Consider the following 23,203-nt stretch of genomic DNA (forward strand, 5'->3'; position numbering starts at 1 on the left):
CCAATCAAAGAGAAATTTGTGTTCAGTGTTGCATTTCAAGGTGTGCTTCAGAATATAATAAGTAAGGTCTGGATTAAAAATGACTGGTTCATTCTGAAATAATTATTTCTTCAAACAATAGGATGTATATTTCAAGGAAAAGGCAACATTTTAGAGTTAATTATCATCACAGCCTTTGGGAGTTTCAGTTTGGCAGAGCTGTGCTGATGGCCAGCTGATCTTTACCTGCTGGAATTAAGTATGTAGGTACTGACTGCCCAAAGTGGCTTCAGACTTTGCTTATCAGTTTTCATAGTCCTCAGGACATGGTGGTGCCTTGAAGTCAGGAATTTGTATACTAATGCATCTTTTCAACTAGATGTTAAAAGGAATTACATACGTGGTGCCATTAGGCAGAAGGAGCAAATATTTGCAGGGCTGGCTCCACCAGCTGTATCACTCTTCTCACCAATAATACCACCTTTTACATTTTTATCTTGATATTCCTTTACAACCAGTTCAAAACCACACTCTTGGCAGGTACCTCTTAGTCCTTCATTTTTCTTTGAGAACTTCATAAGATAAGATTAAAAGCCAAACCTTAACTTTCCTTTGAGTTAACAAGAGTTAACAGGAGGAGGGGGAAGGACCTCAAGACGACATCCTTCTATGTTACTTTTTTCCTCTCAGTTCTCATGCATTCAGGACACACAGCATTACTGTGCTGTAAAATTTACAAAAGTGGAGATGTTACCTCACTGAAGTCATCCCCCAAAGCTATTTTTATATAAAATTAAGCCTGTAAGATTGATACAGACTTGGAAACAGCTGGCCATCTGTGCAGCGATACTCCATTTAACCACAACCAAAACATCAAGTGCAAATGTGTGAAAGCATTTTCACAAGTTGCCTGGCTCCCTGCCAGCCCAGCCCTTGTGGCCAATGCTGTGAGCAGCCCCACCTACAGACAGCAACGGAGTGAAAGACCGTGGTGCCTTTCTCAGACTCTCAATCTCCATGACAACCCATTGAACAAAACCATATGGAGAACCAAGAGCCCTCGAGCATCCAGGCTTTGCCAGGAGTCATATACATGGCCACACATGGTACCTGGAGGTCCTGGAACTGCTGCTTCAAAACAAGCCTCGAGATGTGACTAACTGAGAGCACCATAATTCTGTCAGCTTTACTGTTTCGCAGTGCAATTGACAGCAGCAATTTTATTAGGTTGAAAAAAAAAAACAACACCAAAAACTGAAGGGGAAAAAAAAAGAAATAAACAAAAAGTAGCAGTAAAAACAACTGCTGAGAATGTACTAATATTTTGCAATCTGAAGCCAAGTGAAAAGGTAAAATAAATAAATCACAGAAATTATCATGACACGTCAATATGATTATTGACAAATTATATTTATGATAATAACAAATTGTTTTTCTTCAGGCCCTAGTTTTAAATCTTCACAATGTAGGTCTGTCCTTTTCCAGGAAATCCTTCTCCAGAGCTGTCCCTTTAAATTTGGCAGAAGCTGTGCTTGTATAGAAGTTGCTTTACAGCTCTGTTTTTTCTCATCTTGCTGGTAAGTACTCAAATTTTATTGTGTTTACTCTTTTAGATTCCCAAGGAAATAGCATATTTTCATCAGGTTTCATAACATAGGGGAGTTTTTCTGTTTTCTGAAGCGTTGCTGGATGTTCTAATTAAAACCAGCTCTAAGATTAGCCATCAGTCTTCACTGCAGTGCAACAGGCACATCTCTGTCATGTAAGCCTTTGTATTTATCATAGCTATTTGTATAAATGCTGTAGTCAGCTCTGAATCCACGTAAACCTAACACCATTTAAATTAATTTTGGAAGAGTTTTGCGAGACACTGCTGAATAATTTAGTCAAATCCAAGATGATTACAACCAGTTCTTCTTTATAGTAACTAAGTAAGTTAGAACTCTCATGCAAAAGGTTTTTCTTGTTGCTGATTTTAAGAGGTAATTCTGTTTATACTGTAAAATTTTGTGGGAAATACTTGGATGCTAATATCCATAAATCAGTTACGTTTTAGTCAGGGTAGGGATGTATTCCTCCTGTGTTAGGCCTATTATTATTGCAACTAATGGATTGAGTTAGAAGCAGCAATCTTCAAAATCCCTTTCCTCTCTGTTTGAATGTTTCTGCAATAAGCAGGCTTCTGGCACCACCTTGGCTTCTGATGGGTTTCAGAAATAATTGTTGATGATACAGTAAATTTGTTTTCTATCCCTCGTGCTTAAATCCCAGTCTCACAAACACTCATGCATTTGCTTGGTTTTATGCACGACTAAGTCTTTGGCATTAATGAGACCGCTCATGTGCATAAAGCTAAGCATATGTGCAAGTGTTGCATGATCAGGGTCTTACGATGCCAATTTGCAGTAATAACAGATTTGCATAAACTCATGATCCCAAGCACTGGGCTCCCTGCTCATTATCAATAGTGAAATTCATTTAGCTGTTTCTCATTCAACAAAGTAGTGGGTTTTGTTAATTTTTGCTTTTTTTTAAGGTGAATTTAAGGACAGTTTTGTTGCCACTCATGAGTTATTGCTGATTTCATCTCTATTTTCTGTAACATATATAGGAGCAGTTCACCCTGTTCACATACGTACAAATGCCCACCTTCCCCATGTTATCATCAGCTCATTCATGCTAGTGTTGAAAGATCAGATCACTCTTCTTAAGCTGAAAATATGTTCCTTGCTGGATAAGAAAGGTGCAGAAATACCATGCACAAATTCCCAGCTAGGGCTCATCAAACTCCTGTGCACAAGTCATGGCTTCTGTCATCAAGGGGTTAGGCCCAAAACTAAATTAGTAGCAGCTGTAACCCATTTGGAATAGATGCCAGCCAAGGGAGAGGCAGGTTGAGCACCTCTTCAGCAGGTGGCTTGCATAGAAGCAGAGAAAAGTTCAACCCCTTATTTTCAAAATCAATGGTGCATACAGACCTTCTCTGAATGGATGGGGCAAGTACCAATGAGAATGTACACACCTTTCACAGACCTTCCCATCCGTGGTATACCCATATCATATGCAGTTGTTCTAGCCCAGAGTCTAACCTGCAGAGTCTGGAAGGAGTGCAACATTTGACTTTGCAGTGGGGAATTGAACTTAGTGCTGCAAATGGCAATGCTTGATGGGTGATAAAACAAAGGCTTGACTGTCTGCTAGCTCAAATATACGAAGTATTCAAAGGTTCATTGGGGAGAATAAATGCATGAACAAAATGGATGGCAGAAGAGTGATCATCCAGAGAATAACATGCGTATGAACAACTGAACTTGATAAAAAGTGAATAGTACAGGGGAAAAGAAGGCAGTGTCGTTTTAAGAAGGAGAAAAGGAAGAAAAAAAACCAACCCAGGTTTATGGATTATTGGGAAAATGAGAGAAGCATCAAATGGTAACAGCTTCCAAGGATGTCTCCCCTGAAGCTAAACAAAATTGAAAAGGCATCAACTGAATCTTAAAGCAACTCTCAATGATGTTCTACATGCTACCTTTTTAATGAATGATTTGTATGCAACACTTCTAGGCTACAAATATTACGGGTTAGTGAATCAGACAGCACTATCCTGAAGAAACAGCAGGAAAAAGTTTACAATAATAGAGCAAGAGAGAAAGACCCTGTGGTTCTGCTCAGCTTCCATGAAACCATGTAAGCCTCTGACATTTATGTATACTATCATTTGTTTGAATAAACTATGATATAACTATGACTTTCTTCCAAAAAAAATAAAAAATAAAAAATAAAAAAAATTATACATGTGTATGTGTATGAGATACATAGACTACAAGCTGCAAATGAATCACAGAATGGCCTTGGTTGAAAAGGACCTCAAAGATCATCTTGTTTCAACCCACCTGCTGTGGGCAGGGTCACCAACCACTAGACCAGGCTGCCCAGAGTTTCCTTCTGGATCTGATCACCTTAGGTTACAAACCTCTCGGATGCATCCTTCTCTGCATGTGTTATCTGCACTGAGAAGGATGATCAGGAGTACACTTTATGCTTATGCATAATATACAATAGTAGAGTAGCATAAAGCCTTTATTTTTTATTTTTTTCTTCCTGTGATCTGTACTTTCATGACATCAGTGACATTCCAGCTACTTGAAGGACCAAAGAGTTAGATTCTCTCAACTATGTACTGCCTACAGCCATATCAGAAATGCTTATATCTTGCATGGTTATTTCATGGCTATTTTTTCCTCCCCCAGAGCAAAGTTCAACCAGTACTGATGGAGGATGTTGCAAGTAAATTTTGCTCTGTCTTTTCTGTGTACAAGAGGTGCTGGTGAAGGGCTTTATGCAAGGACAATGAAGAAATAGTATCTTCTTCAGGGCTTGTATAGTGCTTTAAGGGAACTGTTGAATCAAGGCCTGATCACCTGAGGCAAGTGCTGAGTCAGCCCTGGGAGCACAGGTGAAGGCAAATCATATGTGTGACTTCTCCTAGACCCCATTTAAGGGCTGACTGCCACTGAGGAAGGATCTTTCTCTGGAGTTTGCTTCTTTTGGAGTTCTTCTGTGAGCCTAGGACATGGGTGAGTGTTTTCATTTATTTTTGCTTTCTACTGTGATAATCCTTCTAGCTATGTGATCTGTAGATACCAGCCTAACCACACCACTCTTGTATATTTGTTGATTATACAAGTGACAACGCGTGCTGACTTTGGAGACCTTACCTGTCAGGTTCTGCAGATGAATATTTGTGGCTGCTTGCTAAAGCAAACATCCTCTCCAAGAAAAGTCTGTGCTTGGGTCTCCCCTTTCTATAGCAGGATAACGGAAGGCAGTCCTAAACAATGCATGGAGAGAGCAGAAAATCTGCCTGCTTTTGTGGTAAAACCAATGGTTGAACCAGAATCAGGTTACTTTAGGTGTTTGCTGAAGGAAAAAGAAAATGGCTGATAACAATACTGAATTAGCATGTGGCTCCAGCTGCACACAGAAGCACACACCCCTTAAGGCAGGAAGCAGGTGCTGTGCTCTGGGAAGTTGAGCATGACTTGGTCCTGGTGGGGAGCCCTACCCAGTAGGCTACCAGTCTGCCCACTGGGCTGAGAATCTGGGTGCTGTTGTTGCCAAGCAGTACAAAGCAACCAGGAGGTCCCAGGGAAGGCTGAGATAAAGTAGAGGGGGAAAAGTGATGTTGCTTGTATAAAGCCTCTTGTTCCGTATAACATGAAAGCATGTTGTCTGTGATCTGTACCACTTGTGACTTTAAGAGCGCTTCTGTGGATTCTTGAGATTTCACAATGCTTTACTTTAGTAAACCTAAATTTCAGATTGTAACTCCCACATCTGTCACTAATGAGGGTAGCAAAACTTCAGAGATTTCTGAAAGACATATGGAACTGCAGAGAGCAAATTCTCTGGAGGCCAGCACAGGAGGAAGGTATTAACCCTCTCAGCACTGATGGAAAACCAGGAGTGCCAGCTACTCTTACTGAATAAAAGAGTCAGTGCATAGCTGGAAGTCTTACTGCAATTATTTTCAGCATAACACAGCTTCTCCACAAGCCCAAGGCCCTTCAAAGTATAATCACAAAGGTAACACGCAAAGAGGCTGCACTGTCCCTTAGCAGGCTGGAGCAAGCTGCGGCTATTAAGTACAGGGGTGGAAGTGGCAGCCCAGCTCCCATTGTGTGCTCCATCTGAACGGAGCGATTCCTGCTCCTCAGACAGCTCTGCTCTCTGCATCTGACTATCGTAGTGTCCTGGCTTCGCTTCTGCGAAGTAAGTACTTGTGACAGACAAGACCACTCGTCTACCACTTCTGTGTTTAAATGGGTTCAAAAGTTCTCCATTTCCTGACAGCTTTTTTTCCCTCTTTGTTTTATACCAATCAGTTAATTTGCTAACATCACCCTCCCTATCTCCTGATCTTAGGCAAGCTGGCTGGGTTTACTGGTGTCTTTATCGTGCATTCCAGCCAACACTGAGGAATGCAGGTCGGGAGGGAAAGGAGGAGGGGACGGCTCTTCTGAAACTGTGAAGGGAATGAGGTCGGGGCAGTGGGGCAGGCAGCAAGGGTGGAAGTGCAGAGAAGGGAGGTGCTTTAAAAACAAATTCATGCTACACAAATCCAACTGCTGTTCAGCTTTGTCCTGCTCTGCATTGCTAGAAATCTTTTTTGTCTTCCTTTCCCTCTTTTTCTTTTTTAGTTCTTGTTTTGCCTGTTATAAAATCTTCAGGACACAATCCTATTGTTCTTACATACTTTACAAAGTGGTCTGGGTATTCCACATGACATGCTTTCATTAACTTCCTATCAAGGAGTCTGTTTTGGATGGAAACGTTAGAAATACTTGGAAGTGGGAACATTTTTCATAAAAGATGATGGTTCAGTTTTGAGACCACTTTACATTTCAGGCAGAATTTCTGTCCTAACCAACTACAGAGCTCTTTAAGCTCTCTTCTCTAAGATTTACGGTTACTCCAGATTTATGGGATTGTGAATGAATACCGAATGCAACCTTTTTCTTCATTACAAAAGGAACAGATAGTTAGAAGAAAAATACTCATTGTGCAGATTTATTAAAATAAAATATTGTTGTTTTACTTTGGTATTTTGAGCTTGTTTTACATGAGAGGAATAATCAGTAATGCTCATGTATGTTTTTGGTTTTTTTTTTTCCACTGCTCTGGATGTCCTACGTGAGCAAGACAGTCCTGCTTTATCTCTTATAATGTTCTTCCAGATCATGGTTGATCACAGAGGCATGACCATGAGGAAACTTGCCTTTACCTTTGCCAGCCGCATGCCAATCGATAGAGAGAAATCCATTTTCTTTCTATCAGGCACTGAAGAAGAAGAAAGGGGCTGTCTTGTGTGCCTGTGTCAGAGTATACAAAAGTTTAAAGTAAACTCTTTCAACTAACTCTCTTTCTTGGCAAAACTTTCTCTGCCTTCTACTGGCTGAAGGGCATTGTAGCTCATGCAGTAAAAGGGGAAAAGATCTGCTGGTAGGGACTGTTTACTTTAAGCTTCTATTTGTTTTGCCTCCACTCTAGGAAAGAATGCAATATTTCTACGAAACTCTGATTATTGTTGGGTTGTTTTGTTTTGTTTTCCCTTTGTCTGACTTGAGCACTGGCAAAGATCTCAATTGACAAACAGAAAACTGAAGGGATTCTAGTCCCTGTAGGACAGAGACAGCAAGGGCTGCTGCTTTGAACTGATCCTCTGCAAGTGAATGACTGTCACCTGCCAATAATCCACTTGCTTAAGTGCAGATTTTCAAACTGTAGCCACTTAGGCTCAAGCACAGGCATTGAAATCAATGCCCTGACATTCAGAAGTTGGTAACCCACTTCAGCTGCTAATTTTAGAATAGAATAATGTACATAAATGCTGGACTGTAGGTTTAGCCAGCTGATCACTGGTCTTGGAAATACTGCAGCTAAGCAGTTCCCACTTTGAAGAGCAATGTTTAAGACTCAGTTTCCATACCACTGACAACACACTGATATAGCAGGTGCATGCCATAACCAGCACCAGCTGAGTGCAGGCACCAGGAGGCAGCAGACCCAGGACATTGCAGGTTGCAGCTATTGCTGCCTGATGCCATGACACAACACAGGCCGCTGCTTCTAACTGCCTGCCCTAAAGCAGCTGGAAACTGAGTTTCCAAATATTTCCTTTGTCACCTACTGTGGACTTTGAATGTGCATGTGTGTGCTTTTGCCCTGACATGATGAGAATGAAACTTGGAAAGGGTCATTTGGATAAAATGCTGAGTGCAGAGTGGTACTTTTCAGGGTGATGTGGTATCTGGCATTTTGTACCAGTTTTCCATACATAAGAACAAGGTTAAAAAGGGAGGCTCATCTGTCCTCTCAGCAGAGGTGACAGCAGGAAGGCAGTTGCTGTTATATGTGTTAGATCTAGTGTTTCTGAAATGTTTCCAGTTGCTTGATAATGGAGCAAGGGCTGTTTTTCCATCTTGTTTTTTGTTGTTGTTGCTTGCATTTATATTGTCCTGCCACTGGGGATTAGCAGAAAGAGCAAGAGAATAGAAATGAAGAAAAATGAAAAGCTGGGACTTCTTTCCTCCACTATCTTAGCTGTACATCTTTACAGACAGAGTCAGGTTCTCTGGTGTTCTCAGTTGCAAAGTGCTAAGGATGGGACAGGTAGCTGCTTTCTTCTCCTGTCTTCCCCTGTCTAGCTATTTTAGGAGAGTAAAGCTGATATGATGGTATTTTTGAGGCAGTTAGATTTGGTGACCATAGCTGCTTGCTGACCTTCCTCTCTAAACTACATTGCAGAGGGCTTGAGCATCACTGCAGGCCCAATGTAAAGGTTCTGCTCTATGCAGAGCTGGAGTCACCTGCATGGCCTTGGATCAGGTTGGGAGATAGCTGGAAAAGATGCTGAGGAGATTTTGGGGTCCTGATTTAGGTTTTTGGCATTTAAAGTGCTCCTTGATATGCCCCAGGCTTCTCTAAGATCTGACCCTAAATATTGATCTGGAAAGTGGTAGATTTATTTTGGCACTGCAAGCTCCATTTCTCAAGATGTTCAGGAACATAGATCTTCAGAGCCAGAAGGGATTAAAAACCTCACCTCCTGTGTAATGAAAAACTAAGAGCCTTATCCAAAAATGTCTGCCTCAAGCTCCTAGCTGGTGATGAGATATAGCAGGTCTCTTAAAATTCCAGGATCTCAAGAATTCTTGCCCATTCAGGCAAGAATTCTTACCCCTTTTCCTTTCTCAAGTTTGCTGCAGCTCTTGAATGAAAAGCTCCCAAAAATATATATGTAAATGTGGGGCATTTTACAACATGCTTGTGAAGCAGGCAAATGGGTTAGGCCTTTGAGGAAGCATGAATAGGTTAGGATTATAATTCATTGTAATGTCATGGCAAGCTACAATTTCAAAGGCTTAAGTCCTCCATTTTGTAGCCAATAAAAAATTTAAAGGGACAAAAACCCAATTTGCTTTATAATCAATAAAATGTACAACTTCTTTATCTTATTAGAAGAGGTTGTCGGTTGCAGTCAACCATTGTCAACAGACTGTTTGATCTATCAGTGAAACAAATCATTATGAGGAACACAGCTCTGCTGCTGTGGTTTTGTGGTGTTTTTAATGAGGACTGGAAATACTTCCATTACAGGACTCAAAAGTGAATTTGTGGAGTTGTACCCTTGCTCAGGGTAGAAGATTGAGATTTAAAGTGATTAAGTACACTATCCCAAGAACCTCAGTAAATTAAGGACTCATTCAGAATAGAGTGGCTCACTATCTCTATGAGTGCATTTGAGCTAAGCTGTTGTTATGTGCTGGTCTGCTTCAGCCTAACCTTGGAACTGCACAGGATTAGGGCCACACACGGCTGCTCCCAAAGGGGCTGCATAAGGGGAACCAAGATTAGGTGCTGCTAGGAAGAGAGACAGGAAAGAGAAGAATATGTGACAATGTGTGGGGGGGAGGTGAGGGGCTGCTTGGCAAGTGCTTCCCACTGTGGTTATAGCAGTCCCTTCACTTAGTGGCACTGGACCCCCACGTATGTATTTTGCGCTTTCATATTCTTTAAAGTGTTGGGCCATATGTGTGCTGAAGGTGACTTAGGACGGGCTGAAGCTACAGATATGGCTGCTTTGGGTGCGTTTCCCATTAGGAGCCCCCCAGCCCCAGAGCAGTCTTGCAGCAGCATGATCCACAGAGTCAAAGCAGGGCTTGGCTTACTTCCATCCGGAGGGGAAATGTGGATCTCACAGAGGAGGGGTGCCCTGGGGTTCAAACCTATTTGAGCTTGAGATTGGAAAATCAGAGTAAAAGCTTCTGTGAAAGATATTGTCTGAATTCAAAGGTGATGCTAATGGCAGGCATACCCTTAGGTCATATAACTCCTGAAATAAACTACAAAGTAGCCCAGTAAGTCAAGGAGAACAGACTTGCAGCTCCTCCTCCACCACAGACTGCGTTTTTGGCACTTAGCTCATAACAAAAAAAATCTCATCCACTTGGCAAAATTCGTGGGGCTGGGAAAAACAGCGCCTCCCTTGAGACCTCACTTCCTGGTGGGAGGGGGCTGCTTTGCAGAGCAGGTAGCAGTGCCTTAGGAAAGCACTGCAGGGAGGTGGCTGCGGGCAACCAACCCTGCCCCGGCTCCCCCAAGCACTAACTTTGGGATTCCCTCTGCAGCCTTTGGAGCTGCTTCAGAAGCTGCTTGAAGCTGGATGGTGCCCAGAATTGTCAACAATCTGAGTAGCCTCCCGCGGTCCTGCTGTGAACTGATTATCACATCTAACAAAATAATTTGCTGGAACAAATAACACTTCAGGCTCTGTTGTTTCAGGTGAAACTTAGTCCTAGTAAGTATAAATTTATAATACCAGCTACAGCATTATGAGTTTCCCAACAGTCAAGCTTAATTCAAATGCATATTTCAGACCCTTACGGGGACACTCTCATCTTTGTACATTGGGATTTGGAGATTTACACACATAATTCCCATTAACGCTAATAGGAGTTACAGTATGCACATATATTCCCTTCTTGATGCAGAGATTCCCCCGTGAGGATAATAAAGACGTTTTAAATTCTGGTTCCATGACTGTTTGCTGTGATATTACATATGCTCAGACAGCAGACCCTGTTCTTTCCACAAGGAATATCCCTTGCAGCCCTCACCGTCACTGCTGTGCGCCCACCTCAGCTGAGACAGTGGTTAGGGATGGACGGCATGAAAGGGCTCACAACGGATGCTGATGATTTAAGCATGGAATGCACCCGTTTGCCTCTATCCCAGATATGAAAAAGGTGTTTGCAAGCAAACACTCCATCCTTTGCCTGCCAGCTCCGTGCCCCGCAGCCTGCCGGGGCCAGCGGCAGATCCCGAGTGCCACCTGCTGGGGACAGGGCTCTGGAGGAGGGCGACAGCTGGATGCAGCTGGACAGTGTGTCCTGCACGAGAACCCGAGGCTGAGGGGCATGTGGAGGTAGAGAGAGCAGTGTGAAGTTCGTGGCGGTATAAATAAATGGTGGTGGTGATGTAGTGTGAAGCAACGTGACACTTGGTGGGAGAAGGAAATGCATATTTCCCTCTTAGTCTGCACAGAATTCATTTAAAGACTGGGGGGGCGGGGTGTGTGGAAGAAACAAAGCAAAGCAAGTAAGGTTTCTTTGGATGGTTAGCTGGAAAAGGGAAATAAAATGAGAGCTGACTGTTTTATTTCCTGACGTTTATTTTGCAGCCATTAAGTGTACTGCTGAAAAACTTCAGTAAAGTACTCGCTTACACAGGATTTAACCTGATGTTTAAATGAGCTGCCCAATCAAGGCCTGCAGGGTATCAGAGTATCCTCTCTGGAAGTGTACTCATTATACTCTGTTGCATTTGCAATGTTTTGCAAATGCCTGCTTGTCTAACAAGATATACTCACATAAAATGCATTTGTAACGTAACAGCACTAGGGAAAATAGTGCCATAAATATTGTACCTTGTCTAACCAAAACTTACTCATTGCATTCCATTCCCTTTTTAGTGAGTGTGAAGTTGACCCCATGGAAATTAATGGCTTGATACATGTACAAAACATGTGATAGAAAAGTCAGATTATGTAGCGTTTGAAGGAATTGTTGGATTTGAGAGGGATTTGAAGGGTTGTTTGGTTGGTTATTTTGTGGTGCTTTGGGTTTTTTTGTTTGGTTGGTTTTTTTATGCTGGTAGCTTTGGTGATAGGTGATATACTGGCAGCTGTGGTAGCTCCTCTGACCACCTCACTGTGTTAAGAGTCACATCTGTCTGGTCCTCAGTGTAGGAGAGCTGAGGGCAGAGTCTTGGAGAGCTCTGTGCTGTGCCTGAAGCTGAATTGCCAAGGTACCCCTTGTATATCTCTGCCTGCTGAACTGGTCCTAGCCATGCTTCTTCTGCAACTTCAGAATTGCAGTTCCATTTTATGTATGAATGTACCATCATGGTAAATATGAAGAGTTTACCTTCATGGTGAATATGATCCCAGCCCTTTTCTCCCAGAGCTGTGTTTGAGTCTAAACTAGACTGTGAAGCCACAACCACTTTATCATTTTCAGCACCTTTAAAGATCTATTTTCAAACAGTTACCAAGTGGTAGATGGAGGAGGTACATTCTCACATATGCTCACGCACCATAGTTTCATTCCCTCTTCAAGCACTGAGCTTCTCTGCTTCATTTAATCTAACAATTTGGCCTTCTATATATTTTTGTATCCGCAAACAAAAAAATTGTGTTAATAAATCTATATGCTGTGAAGTGCTGAAGTATCTCCCAGCTCATTGCAGTAATGTGTGTTTTAGATCACAGGGCTGATGGCTTATACTTGAAGACTTTGCAGAGAGTGTTGCATGCTATGCTAGCGACACAGCTTTGGCTACAAGCCCTGTTCCAAAGCCAGTTGCAATCAAACAGTCAAAGGGCATGTCTACACAGCATAAAGAAAGTGTAATTGTAATTTGTCCTAGAATTACCCTTGGTAGTTTAATCCAGCCAGCATGAAAAATAATAACAGAAGCAAATGTATAATAAGGCGCTACCAGAATCCAGAGCTCTCTAATGTGGATTGGTGGTGCCTCCTAGAGCCCATCTCCATACACAAGCAAAACCTTCCCAAGTCATGTTTGTAGCAAGCATTAGTACTACCAGTGTGCCATGCTACCTGTGTTCCTTTTTGGCAGCTCCAGTCAGGAGCAGCAGGACCTCTGGCCAGCACTCTGCTCCCAGGGCTCCATGGCCACAGCTCCTGCCTCAGTTTCCATGAATGACACAAGGCCATGAGTGCCAGAGCTAGTGTCCCAGCTGCCCCTTGTCCCATGTCAGGATAAAGCTGTCCTCATACAAACTTAAAAAAGGCTGACTGTAGGAAAACAGGGTTTACAGCATGGTGCCAGCTGCCATGAGAGGGGAGGAAAGCCTAATCTTCATACCTGGGGGGAGGGAAAAATTTGGGAACACAGAAGAAGTTTCAGGAAAAAAAAAAGAGGTGGGAGGTACTTACTTAAGAATAAAATATGTATTATTCATACTATGTACATAAAAACCTATTATATATGGGAGTGTGCACATGTATCTGTATACACATGTGCTTAAAAACACATTTACGTATAATTCAATATGATTATATATATATCTATGCTTATATGCATAAAGATGCATATATTGTGTATTAACATGTTTATAGAAATGTATTGCACTTAAATGCCTTGCATGTTTTTGTAAGCTCTGCTCCCTGTTTCTAGGCTCTGGATAATTATTTCAAAGCATGGGTCTTACTTTAACAGCACTGGCTCTCTCCTTTCAGTACTGAGAAGCAGAAAGATAAAACTAGATAACTGGCCTTCTACTCCAGTGTCCAAACTTTTGTCCTGGAGAGAAGTTACTTACTACCATTTTTCTGTTACTGTTCAGGTTGTATTTGTGTTCTTATAGCTGTGATGATGGTCTTTTTATATCATTATGCAAAATCAAAAATATCTTTGAAAAGATACAGAAAATACAATCAATTTCCATAGTACCTGCCTTAGAAATGAAAGCATTTTGCCACAGATGCTGTTTGCGAAAGCTGTTGGGTCACCCTGAAATTTGAGGGGGAAAAAAAGAGAAAGAAAACAAAGAAGAGGAATAAAAGATAGGAGAAAGAAGCTTTACACTGCTGACCCTTCTCGAAGGCAGACTTTGAGCAGATCACTTTGACCTGCCTCCTGTCTACCTGTTAAAATGATTATTTGTTCTTTCTAGAACAATTGCAGGGTAAGGGTTTATTTACTCTTTTGCATCATATTGAAATCATTTACTTTTATAATTGTGGAAAGTAGGAAAAGGGGAGTTAGAGAAATAGATAGGAGTGAAAATGAGGAGAGATGGAAAGACAAAGGACTTTTAAGACAGGGTACCAGTTGTAATGCTTGGGATCATGTAACAGATTCTTATTGAACACCAAAGCCCACCATATAGCTTCAACTGATGGAAAGAAAATTATTGTTTGAATCAAATCTCTTTCCCACTAAAACAGTAATAACCACGAGCAGATATGTTTATCATTTACCCACACTTCTGTCAGAATCAAAGGCTTAGAGGAGGGAAGTGGTTACTAACTACTGTAGGACATGTATCTGTTTAGTAAATATCTGAACATCTCATTTAACATGCTGTAATCTCCTATTCCTTTTGTGTGTTCAGTCCTGTGTAAACTATTACAATGCAAAACAAAATACCCTGACTGAAATTTAATGTGTATAAGAACTCTCCTGCAAAATCTCCTCTCCATTTCCCAGAGCTGTTTCCAGGATGCTGTTTTTTCTTCTGAGTCTTCCCTTATTGTTTTTCATTGTGTCGCATTGCTTTTAGATGAAAGATTTTTCAAGAAGTAGGATATGATGTTTAGGAATAATTACTCTGGTGTCTTACGTAGGCACTACTGTTGTTTTCCACATGTCCTTTCTGTGATAGTAAATAATTGAGAATACCTAAGAATGAGCTTAAGAAAATAAGCAACATACATCTTTTCTCATTGCTGCCTCCAGAGGCACTGGGTCTTTTTTGATCAAGGTGTGATAGCTCTGTACAGACTGTAATGGACATCTGTTTAAGAAACTTTCCAATTGCTTTTTTGTTGTTATGGAAACTTTCAATGGCCATCCGCCTCTTGAGAAGGAGCCCCAAAGCTTAATAATACATTTGGTAAAGTGTCTCTGTTTTGAAACTGCTACTTGCACTTTCATTTGATTTCCTTGTTTTCTTAATAGAATACACTGAGAAAAACTCTTTCTATCTAATCTTTCCATAATTAAAAAGTAATCAGATTGGATTATCTTTTTTTATTAGGAAAAACAGAATTCCCCCATGATGTACTTAGAGGTATTTTGTCCAGATAGCTTTTTTCCACAAGTTCCCAAGTAAATTTGCATTCAGCTGTGTTATATACTTTTATTTGAACACCTGTCTTTAATTCTCATTTAACTTCATCAGAATTGCACATTGACTAGGAGTCCTGCATCAAAGCACTAAAGTAATTTATGCCAAATTAATCTCAAAAAATGTTTAGTGCTCATTCTATTTTAAATTGTTTCTTGCTTTAGAAACACACAGAAGAAGGGAGGATTTTGCATTTCATGCTCATACGATGCTGTTTTTCTGTAGCCCCTTCCTTCAAGCTCCTGATGCTCCAATTTCTGGTTAGGCCCTTCAAAATGAATGACAAAAGTCTGCACAAATATTTCGTTTACCTTATTTACTGGGCAGGTATATGAGAACACTAAGGCTCTCTGCCCTTATTGATTGGATTTTAGTGAAATCAGAGTAAAAATTCATGTACCAGATGATTTTCAGGCAGCTGCTAGCACAGAACATTTCACTGATGGATGTCACAAAGCAGGAGGTCACACCGCAGCATATGCACTCGCTTGTGCTGTGGAGTGACTTCATTTGTATGCAGCAAGGATGGCGAAGCATGGGGCTGCCTCTGGAGGGAACAGTCAATCCTGCAAACATTTATGACACTGCAGGCTAGTCTGAGGAATTTTACCTTGCCCTTGTACATGTAAAATGTTTTGTCAATCAAGGTTATCTGGTCAGTGCTTTCCTGGAGTCTCAGCACTGCCAGTTTATGGAGTAAAGGGGTAGAGGGTCATCAGGGAGACTTTTGCAGTGTCTTGTGGAATATTTTTTCAGAAAAGCCACAGAACCCAGACTTGGGATTTCTGACCTCAGTTTTAAGAGATTGTTTCGGACAAATGAGAAACCTTTAGCCTTACTGTTTCTTTGCCACAGTATTAAAGCAGGATGCAGATCTCTCTCCATCATGTGGAGCAAGGTCATCTCTCTAATGCTGTTTATTGTACACGAGACCCTGATCTCAGCTGGGATCTATGGACATTATTTTGTAACAGGATAAATAATGAACAAGCAATCAAAATCTTGCTTACTATTTGTCTGAATAAATGACATGAGCATAGGGAAAGAAAGCTAAATTAGTGACTGTGCTACAGCGCTGGTAGAGGCAAAATTGCTTTTCTATATCCTATGCTTTCTTCCTGCTCTATTTTGTGAAAGGCACAATCATTACTTGTTCTTCTTTTTCCCCAGTTTTTGCCTAAGTCCCTGTGAATCAAGCTTTTTGTTTTCAAGTTCTTATTTTATTTTTTTAAAGTCTCAGAGAATGCCTCAAATCAAAGTTAAAAATCCAATTCATATTTAAAAAATAAAAATAAAAAATATTTTTTTATTTAACCCCAAGCAATTTTTGTTTAAATTATGGATAATTTCAGTAAGTTAAAATAAGAAATAATAATAATAAAGAAATCAGATTCAGGTGGGCATCAGTAGTGAATCAGAAAAATCAATTATTTCTAAAGATCTTTTGTTAGCTCTTTATTCATATAACCTGTACATCTATCGTTCCTTTCTCTGCCTCTTTCATTTCTGTTCTGTTCCTGTACCTTCTTCTCTTCTCCCAAGATCATTTGTAAGTAGAGTCATCTCAGGTTTATGTTTTCTGCTGTCCTGCTTGTTATCTTACCATCTGCAAACAAATAAGCATATTTTATATCTCTTTATCCCAAAGAGGTCAAGTGCTTCAGAACTGGAGCTGCAGCAGCTTCTGTTAAATATAGTTTCAATGACAGGGGAGGGCTACTTGTATAATTCTTCATTTCTTGTTTTCCTCAGAAAATAAAGTAACACTTCATTGAGTTTTACTGGGTATTGGTCACCCCCAACTTGTTGTTTTTAATGAAAGGCATTACATTTTGTGTTGTTTAAAGCAGTAGAGAGGTTTTGTTTTGCTTTTGAGTTTGATGTGCAAAGTGACATCATCAGCCATACCAAGTGTCACGATGAGAATGAACTAGAAAAAGATGAAAAGAGCATAGACAAAGAAGTACAGAATTCCGAAAAATCGTAAATATGTAGTGTGTGTCTCTTTTTAAGACTTCCTGTAAAACATAGTTTTAATGCAAAACTGGTACTAATGAGTGGAAAATCAGCCCCACGTTTTAGAAGTAATCTGTTGTGTGGTGACATTGGTAATGTTTTGCTGCATGTGTGAAGGTGCTCAGGTCCATAAAGTCGAAGTGTTAATTCTGCGTGAAGTACTGTCAGATTCCAGCCCAGGTGCAGGAAGTGAGTACCTAGGCGTGGGCTGTGTCTTACAGATGGCAAATTTTACTGGAAGGAATCCACATCAGTGAAAGGCACATGTACTCACATGCATTTGTGGAGACTGAGCAAAATATAGTCTTGTAGAGGGGAGAAATTTGCCTGAGAATGGGTACCTTCAAGGTAGGAAGTGGCATGACAGAAGTGGTTTTTACCTCCAACTCAAAGCCAGCTATCACTACACACTGGGATTAGTTTATCTCTGCAGCTTGACAGGGTAGGCTGAAGACCATATCGATTCCATTTCATACATGTAGGCTCACAGACAGACTAAGTCTGGGCATTTGGATTTCTGCCTGTGTGTTTATTACTCACTTGGGAACAAAAACACCAGGCTTGCTCGTGGAAAGATGTGAATGAACTCATTTGTGTGTGTAACCTTAACGTATTCTTAAACTGTTGTTCTGTTTGCCCTTTCCAGTTCAATTTTACAGAGGTTTTGTTTTGTTTTAAGTATGTTCCTAAACTAAGATCTCCTTCATCTCCCATAATCTTTCTGAGCTTGACTGGACTTGCCCAACACTTATAAGTGGCAAGGAGAGAGAGACAGCGGAGAAGTAAGGTGCATAGAGACCATTTGACCACTGGCATTTGGTTCCCAACCACATATCTGTATTCTTTGTTGTTTCTAGTAATGTAGCTTTCCAATCATGTAAAGCACAGCATGCCAGGAAACACTGTAACAGTTAATTTGTTTCTGTGCAGTTCCCAACTGCCAGAAGTCAAGGGAGCAAACAAGAACATAGTGTAAGCTACAGTTCATATGGCTTCGCTGTGCACCACAAAGGTTGCTGATTGATGCAGTGTGAGTTTACCCTCCAGGACACAGCTAAGGTTATTGGTGGGACAAGGAACTGGAGATTGTGTTGCAGCTATTGGCTTCATTCATGAATTGTTAATGTATAAGAATAAAAGAATTCACTCAAGGCAATCAATTCCCCTTTAAAATACAGCAATTCACCCCCAAAAAGTGAAAGAAGGCTTAAGTGATAAATTGCAGGAATATTGCTTTCACATTTGACACCCATTAACCCTGTTTTATATTGGGAAAATAGTATCATTAAGCAAAGTAGACAGTGCTTTACAACTATTAGCTTATGAAAAGATTCAACTACTACATAAAGATAACTGTTATTAAATAGGTACATTTTGCAAAGCATTTTAAGGGTAAGAAGGAAGAAAAGTTGTCTTTGGCGGTACAAGTCTTTTTCTACATGCTAAAAAGAAAAAGAAAAGGCATGTCTCACATCTTTAAGACAGAACAATCAGAGTTATTTGAGTTGAGAGGCACTTAATGGGAAGCTAGATTCCCTTAACAGTAAATGCATGTCTGTATAAACTGAAGGAATTTGCTGTCCTCCTCCAAAGGCATAAGAGTAAGGTAATTGCTGAGTGATCAGTTCTGATGGTGAAATGGTAGCGCCTATTGTTCTACCACAGAGTAGAACCAGGGTGGTCAGGATGCAGCTTGCCAGGGTGTAGGGCCAAGCTGAATAGTGCCTCCTCCATCTTTGCCAGCTTTTCAGGCATAATCTGAAACTGCTTTCACCAGCAAACTCCATGCAATAGTCCTTTTCCTCTACAGATCATAAACACTCACTCAGTCTTAAAATACACTATCTTGTAAGCTGTTGAACTAAAAATATGTGACCAAGTTTCAAAAGCTCTGCCAAACAACCCTTCCTCCTAATGTCTAGAAACTGCTGTCCCTTCTATCTACATGTCTACTTAGAGGCAGATAAAAACAACTTCTCACTATGCTTTATCCCTCCATTACATGACTTCCCACTACATTACACCCCAAAGGTCCTTAGGGAAGGAAAAGAATAAGGCTGATAGAGAGGGGGCAGTTCTTTCTCTAACCTATGCCCTCTCCATTCTGAACAAAAATCATCTACATCTGTTGAAACCATTAGACACCATCCCATGTGTCAGAAGCTGCAAAGCACAGCAGTGTTGCAGATGCAGGGATCTGTGAAAGGAAAGGATGAGTAAAAGTAGAATGGTGAGGGCTGCATGAAGCATCAAACAGAGGTACAAGAAGAGAACTCGGAGCAAGGGTTAGTTTATGTGTGGGGTGCTGGCTAGAAAAAAGTCTCACAGATCTCTTCCTTGCTGTTTCTTATGCTTTGTACCTTGCTTCTGAATTATGGGTACTTCACCCCATAATCAGTTTTCCTCTTAACAATTACCCCTATATTTTTTTTTACCTCTGAGCTGAAAACAGCCTTATCTATTCTCCTGAGAACATGCTATTCTAACTCACTCCAGGTTTTTAAATGGAAATTGCTAAGCACTCCTTACTGATTCTAAGCAAAGGAAAAAAAAGACCTGAAAAGCCTTTGTTCCTGATTTGCAAATGTGGACAAGGAAATGCCTTTCATACAGCATGTGTGATTAACTTGAGATTCTGCCTCCCATTTACCTGCACCCTATCTTCTATTTCAACACCACTGTTTCAGCCACCACTTCCCTTGTTCCAAAAGTGGTCTTCAGGAGAAGATGTTCTTCACCAGAAGCCCACTAAAATACTTTCACGATCCTGTCTGGTTCCACCAGTTCCTCCTTCTTTTTGATTTCTCTTACATCTTTGGTTCGTTTTCTTATTTTCCAGCCTTCTTCAGCAAATGTGAGCTGTCTGCTCCCAACCTTGCAACATTGCCATATGCAGAAGAAAAGCTCTGTACCCAGCCTCACATCTGAGTTAAGTTTTAATAACCAGAGCAGGTTGGGAAGAGACAGAAATGTTTATTTTTATTACTGACTGATATTTTGTATACAGGAATACTTCAGCCTCTCGGTCTAGATAGATGCTCCTTTGAGGTAGATGCTGATCCTTCACCTAGTGAGAGATTTTTCCCTGCCTTACATTTTTATAGTCCAATAGGCATGACACATTACCCACATTTTGTATTAAGAGTGATTTACTCCAAGACCAACATGGAGCCATAAATTGAAACCAGTTCTTCTCAGGCATATCTATTGCCACAACTACAAAACCAAATTTTCTAACTCCTGCAGGCTATTTAGGATTTAGAACTCAGAAATATTTCACAGTCTCTTTTTCATAGTACCTATAAATTGAGTCTTGCTGAAGCCAAAAAGGTTGTTTCTTTCTAGTGATGTTTGTAACTTTGCTGTGTTTTGTCATGTTTGAATTCAAGTTCATACACCACTAAACATATTTTCCATGCTAGATAAGAATTTTCAATATCATAGATATTTTCCTTCTTTCTATTAAAAATGTTTAAAAATTCATATCCAGAAGTAAGTGCACTTGTCCTTAAACTATACGGCATCAAATAACTCCAACATGTGTTTCTTTCCTATCTACATTAGAAATGTTAATGCATCACGTATTATGACTGCTGACAGGCATTTTCAAGCATGTCACTGTTTTGTATGAAACTTTGTATTAGAGCTTTACAGTTCTGAGGAAAGGTGCTCCTTGGACTTTCAGATGCCTGGAGTTTAGTATTGCTTATCTAGGTGATCCAGATTGTATCTTTGTATGTTATAATTGTACTCAATGTCACGTATCTACTCCTCATGCTTCATTCTGGTCACTTATCAAGTGAACAAGCACGTTTTCCCCAGCTAAGTATTCATACAGCTATGCTGCAAAGTCAAATTCTTACCTATCTCATTTTCTCATACATCATCTCCTAGTATTATTCAAGTTATCCATAGAACAGTTCTTTCCTGATCAAGGGCATATATTATATTTGCAGTTGCAATTTGATTGGCAGCAGAGATACTATTAGGTGCTAAACAACCTGAAAAGTAGGTCACATAAATTCAGAGTTTAGATTGCTGAATAACTGCACAGATTTACATATAGAACATTGTATGAACTTCTTTTGAGCATTCTTTTCCCGTGTTGTGCTTTTAGAATGATGTGGTGGATGGAAATGTTCTTCTAGCAAAACACCTTTCATATTTTCAATAGGGCTATACTGTAATTCTCCTTGAAATTTGAGCATGAGCTGGAATGAGAATGTAGATAGAGGAGTGTGACTTCAGGGCCATGAATATAGAAAAGACCATGGAAATGTAGACCAAAGATGTAAATAAATATATATATATATATTTCAGATTTGGTCCTAGTTAAGGACAAGCACAAGTCCAAACTAAGACCTAGCCTAAGACTACTGATACAGCTCCAAAATATCTGGTTACTTAACTAACGTGCAATAATCTATAGGCTGTGTTACTAAAGCCTCTAGTTTAGGAACCATAATGGTCTCTTTTGGCCTATGATCCTTTGAAATGATCATTCCACTTTTTAAAGAAGACTCTTAAGCATGTTGAGGTCATTGCATAGGCTTACAATTGCAGATACAGAATGACCAGTAGCAAACCAAACACATCTTTTCCCTTTTCTGAAACTTGCTTCTTATGTTGCAGACTCTGCTTCTCTCACTCATTATAGTGAGATCCCTTATTGCCCAGTATTGCAGTAACTCTGTCTGGTCTATTGTATTGTGATAACACTCCTTTGTCCATTGTATTAGGTTAGCACCTCCTTGGCTATAATAAGTATGAAAAAAAATTCAAGGTTTAACTTGTCAAATGGAACTTTTCAGTGACTTATTAAAAGAACCCCTGCGGTATTACAAAATGCAGCTTTTCTGTCATCTAACTAAAAGATCCCTTTAGAAACCTTCATTTTTTATGTGTGTAAAGACAATTTCTTCTACTGAAACACTTTGATTCTTCTCTGAATGAAATCAAGTGTTTTAAAACTTTTTGAGGTGCCCCAAAGGCTCACTTCTATACTATGGAATGTGAAAGACTGTGAACCTCTCACATAATCGTCACATAGACACTTTGCAGTGTGCTACTGGAAGCAATCGTTCATTACGTACTGCAGGCTTTTATAAGGGAAAGAAAAAAAAAAATGGGGAAGAAAAAACTATGAACTGTGTCTTCCTTTGTCATGAGCATCTGGGGTAAGCAAAGATGGACAGAAAGCAGTTGTCACAGACTGTTAATAAGGTTAAGACTAGCAGCTGCTGGAGGGTTCTTATTTAATGAAATAGAGAACAAAACAGAAATGTGGAGATATCTTCCCTGTTAATATCCTCCAAGCAGACATACCTTGTGTTGTCTCTTGTTCATCGGAACCAAACAGCAACGTTTATAGAAAAAGGGGCACTTCAAGCACAGATGTCAGCATTCGTTCCTCTCCCCTTCCTTCTCTGCTTGGATATCCTTTCAACCATCACAATGCATGAATTACTACCAGAAAAGCTGCTGCAAGAGAATCAGGTGCTTGGACTTTGTCTTCTGTATTTGCTATTTCTCCTTCTCTCTTGATTCCTTTTTTTTGTACTGCTGAGGTGAAGATAGATTTTTTTTCCTTTTAAGATTTCCTGAGGAATAACACAGCATATTTCTAGGGACCAGCATGTACATTTTGCTATAGAGCAGCTAACATACATCGTAATTGGTATAGCATACACACAGAGACAGGGAATATTTTATACAAATAGGTCTTATTTTATAAAAATATAGGTCTTCCAATTTTTATTTACTTATTTATTTATTTTGTATGGTAAGCAGCACCTGCCATAGACACAAGAACAGCTCTGTGAGACATTTGGGAAAAGGGTACCATACCCACCTCTGTGTAAGTGCATAAAGCAGGGAACTTACAAGGGCAAAGTTTGTGATGGTGGCATTGTCACAAACCACAAGAGGAGACAGCAGCACCTGAAGGATGGCTCAGATGGAGCTCCCTTTCCACTTTCCTGAGATAAGGAGTACTCTATGGTTTTATTCAGTCTTCTTCATAGCTAGTACAGTCCAAGTCCCTGTGAAGCAATGTAAATTACTGAGAGGTTTAGAGAACTATAGCATAGGCTCCTGGAGAGATCAAGGACCCATCTGAGGGCTATTGTTATACTGGGTTCCTTATTCAGCTTTGAGTTTGGGAAACACTTACTATGTCTGTAATGCCACAAAGCAAGAGAGATGCTGAAAATGGTGAGAAAGAATAACTTTTCCAGATAAGAAAGAAAAGCCAACTGAGAAAAGCAGGAT

The 23,203-nt window shown here is 40.2% G+C and overlaps 1 protein-coding gene across 1 annotated transcript in view; it reads left to right on the forward strand.

The window, feature by feature from the left end:
• Positions 1-4,234: 4,234 nt before the first annotated feature.
• LOC107317574 (vitellogenin-1) overlaps positions 4,235-23,203 on the forward strand; it is a 72,203-nt gene continuing 53,234 nt past the window's right edge. The window contains exon 1 of the mRNA XM_085512254.1: positions 4,235-4,556. Within this exon, the coding sequence (XP_085368380.1) occupies positions 4,553-4,556 (4 nt within the window). The 5' untranslated portion in view covers positions 4,235-4,552. The remainder of the gene's footprint in view (positions 4,557-23,203) is intronic.

Source organism: Coturnix japonica, chromosome 11 (assembly GCF_054131305.1).
Source record: "Coturnix japonica strain WE chromosome 11, WE-NBRP24, whole genome shotgun sequence".
NCBI classification, from domain to species: Eukaryota; Metazoa; Chordata; class Aves; order Galliformes; family Phasianidae; genus Coturnix; species Coturnix japonica.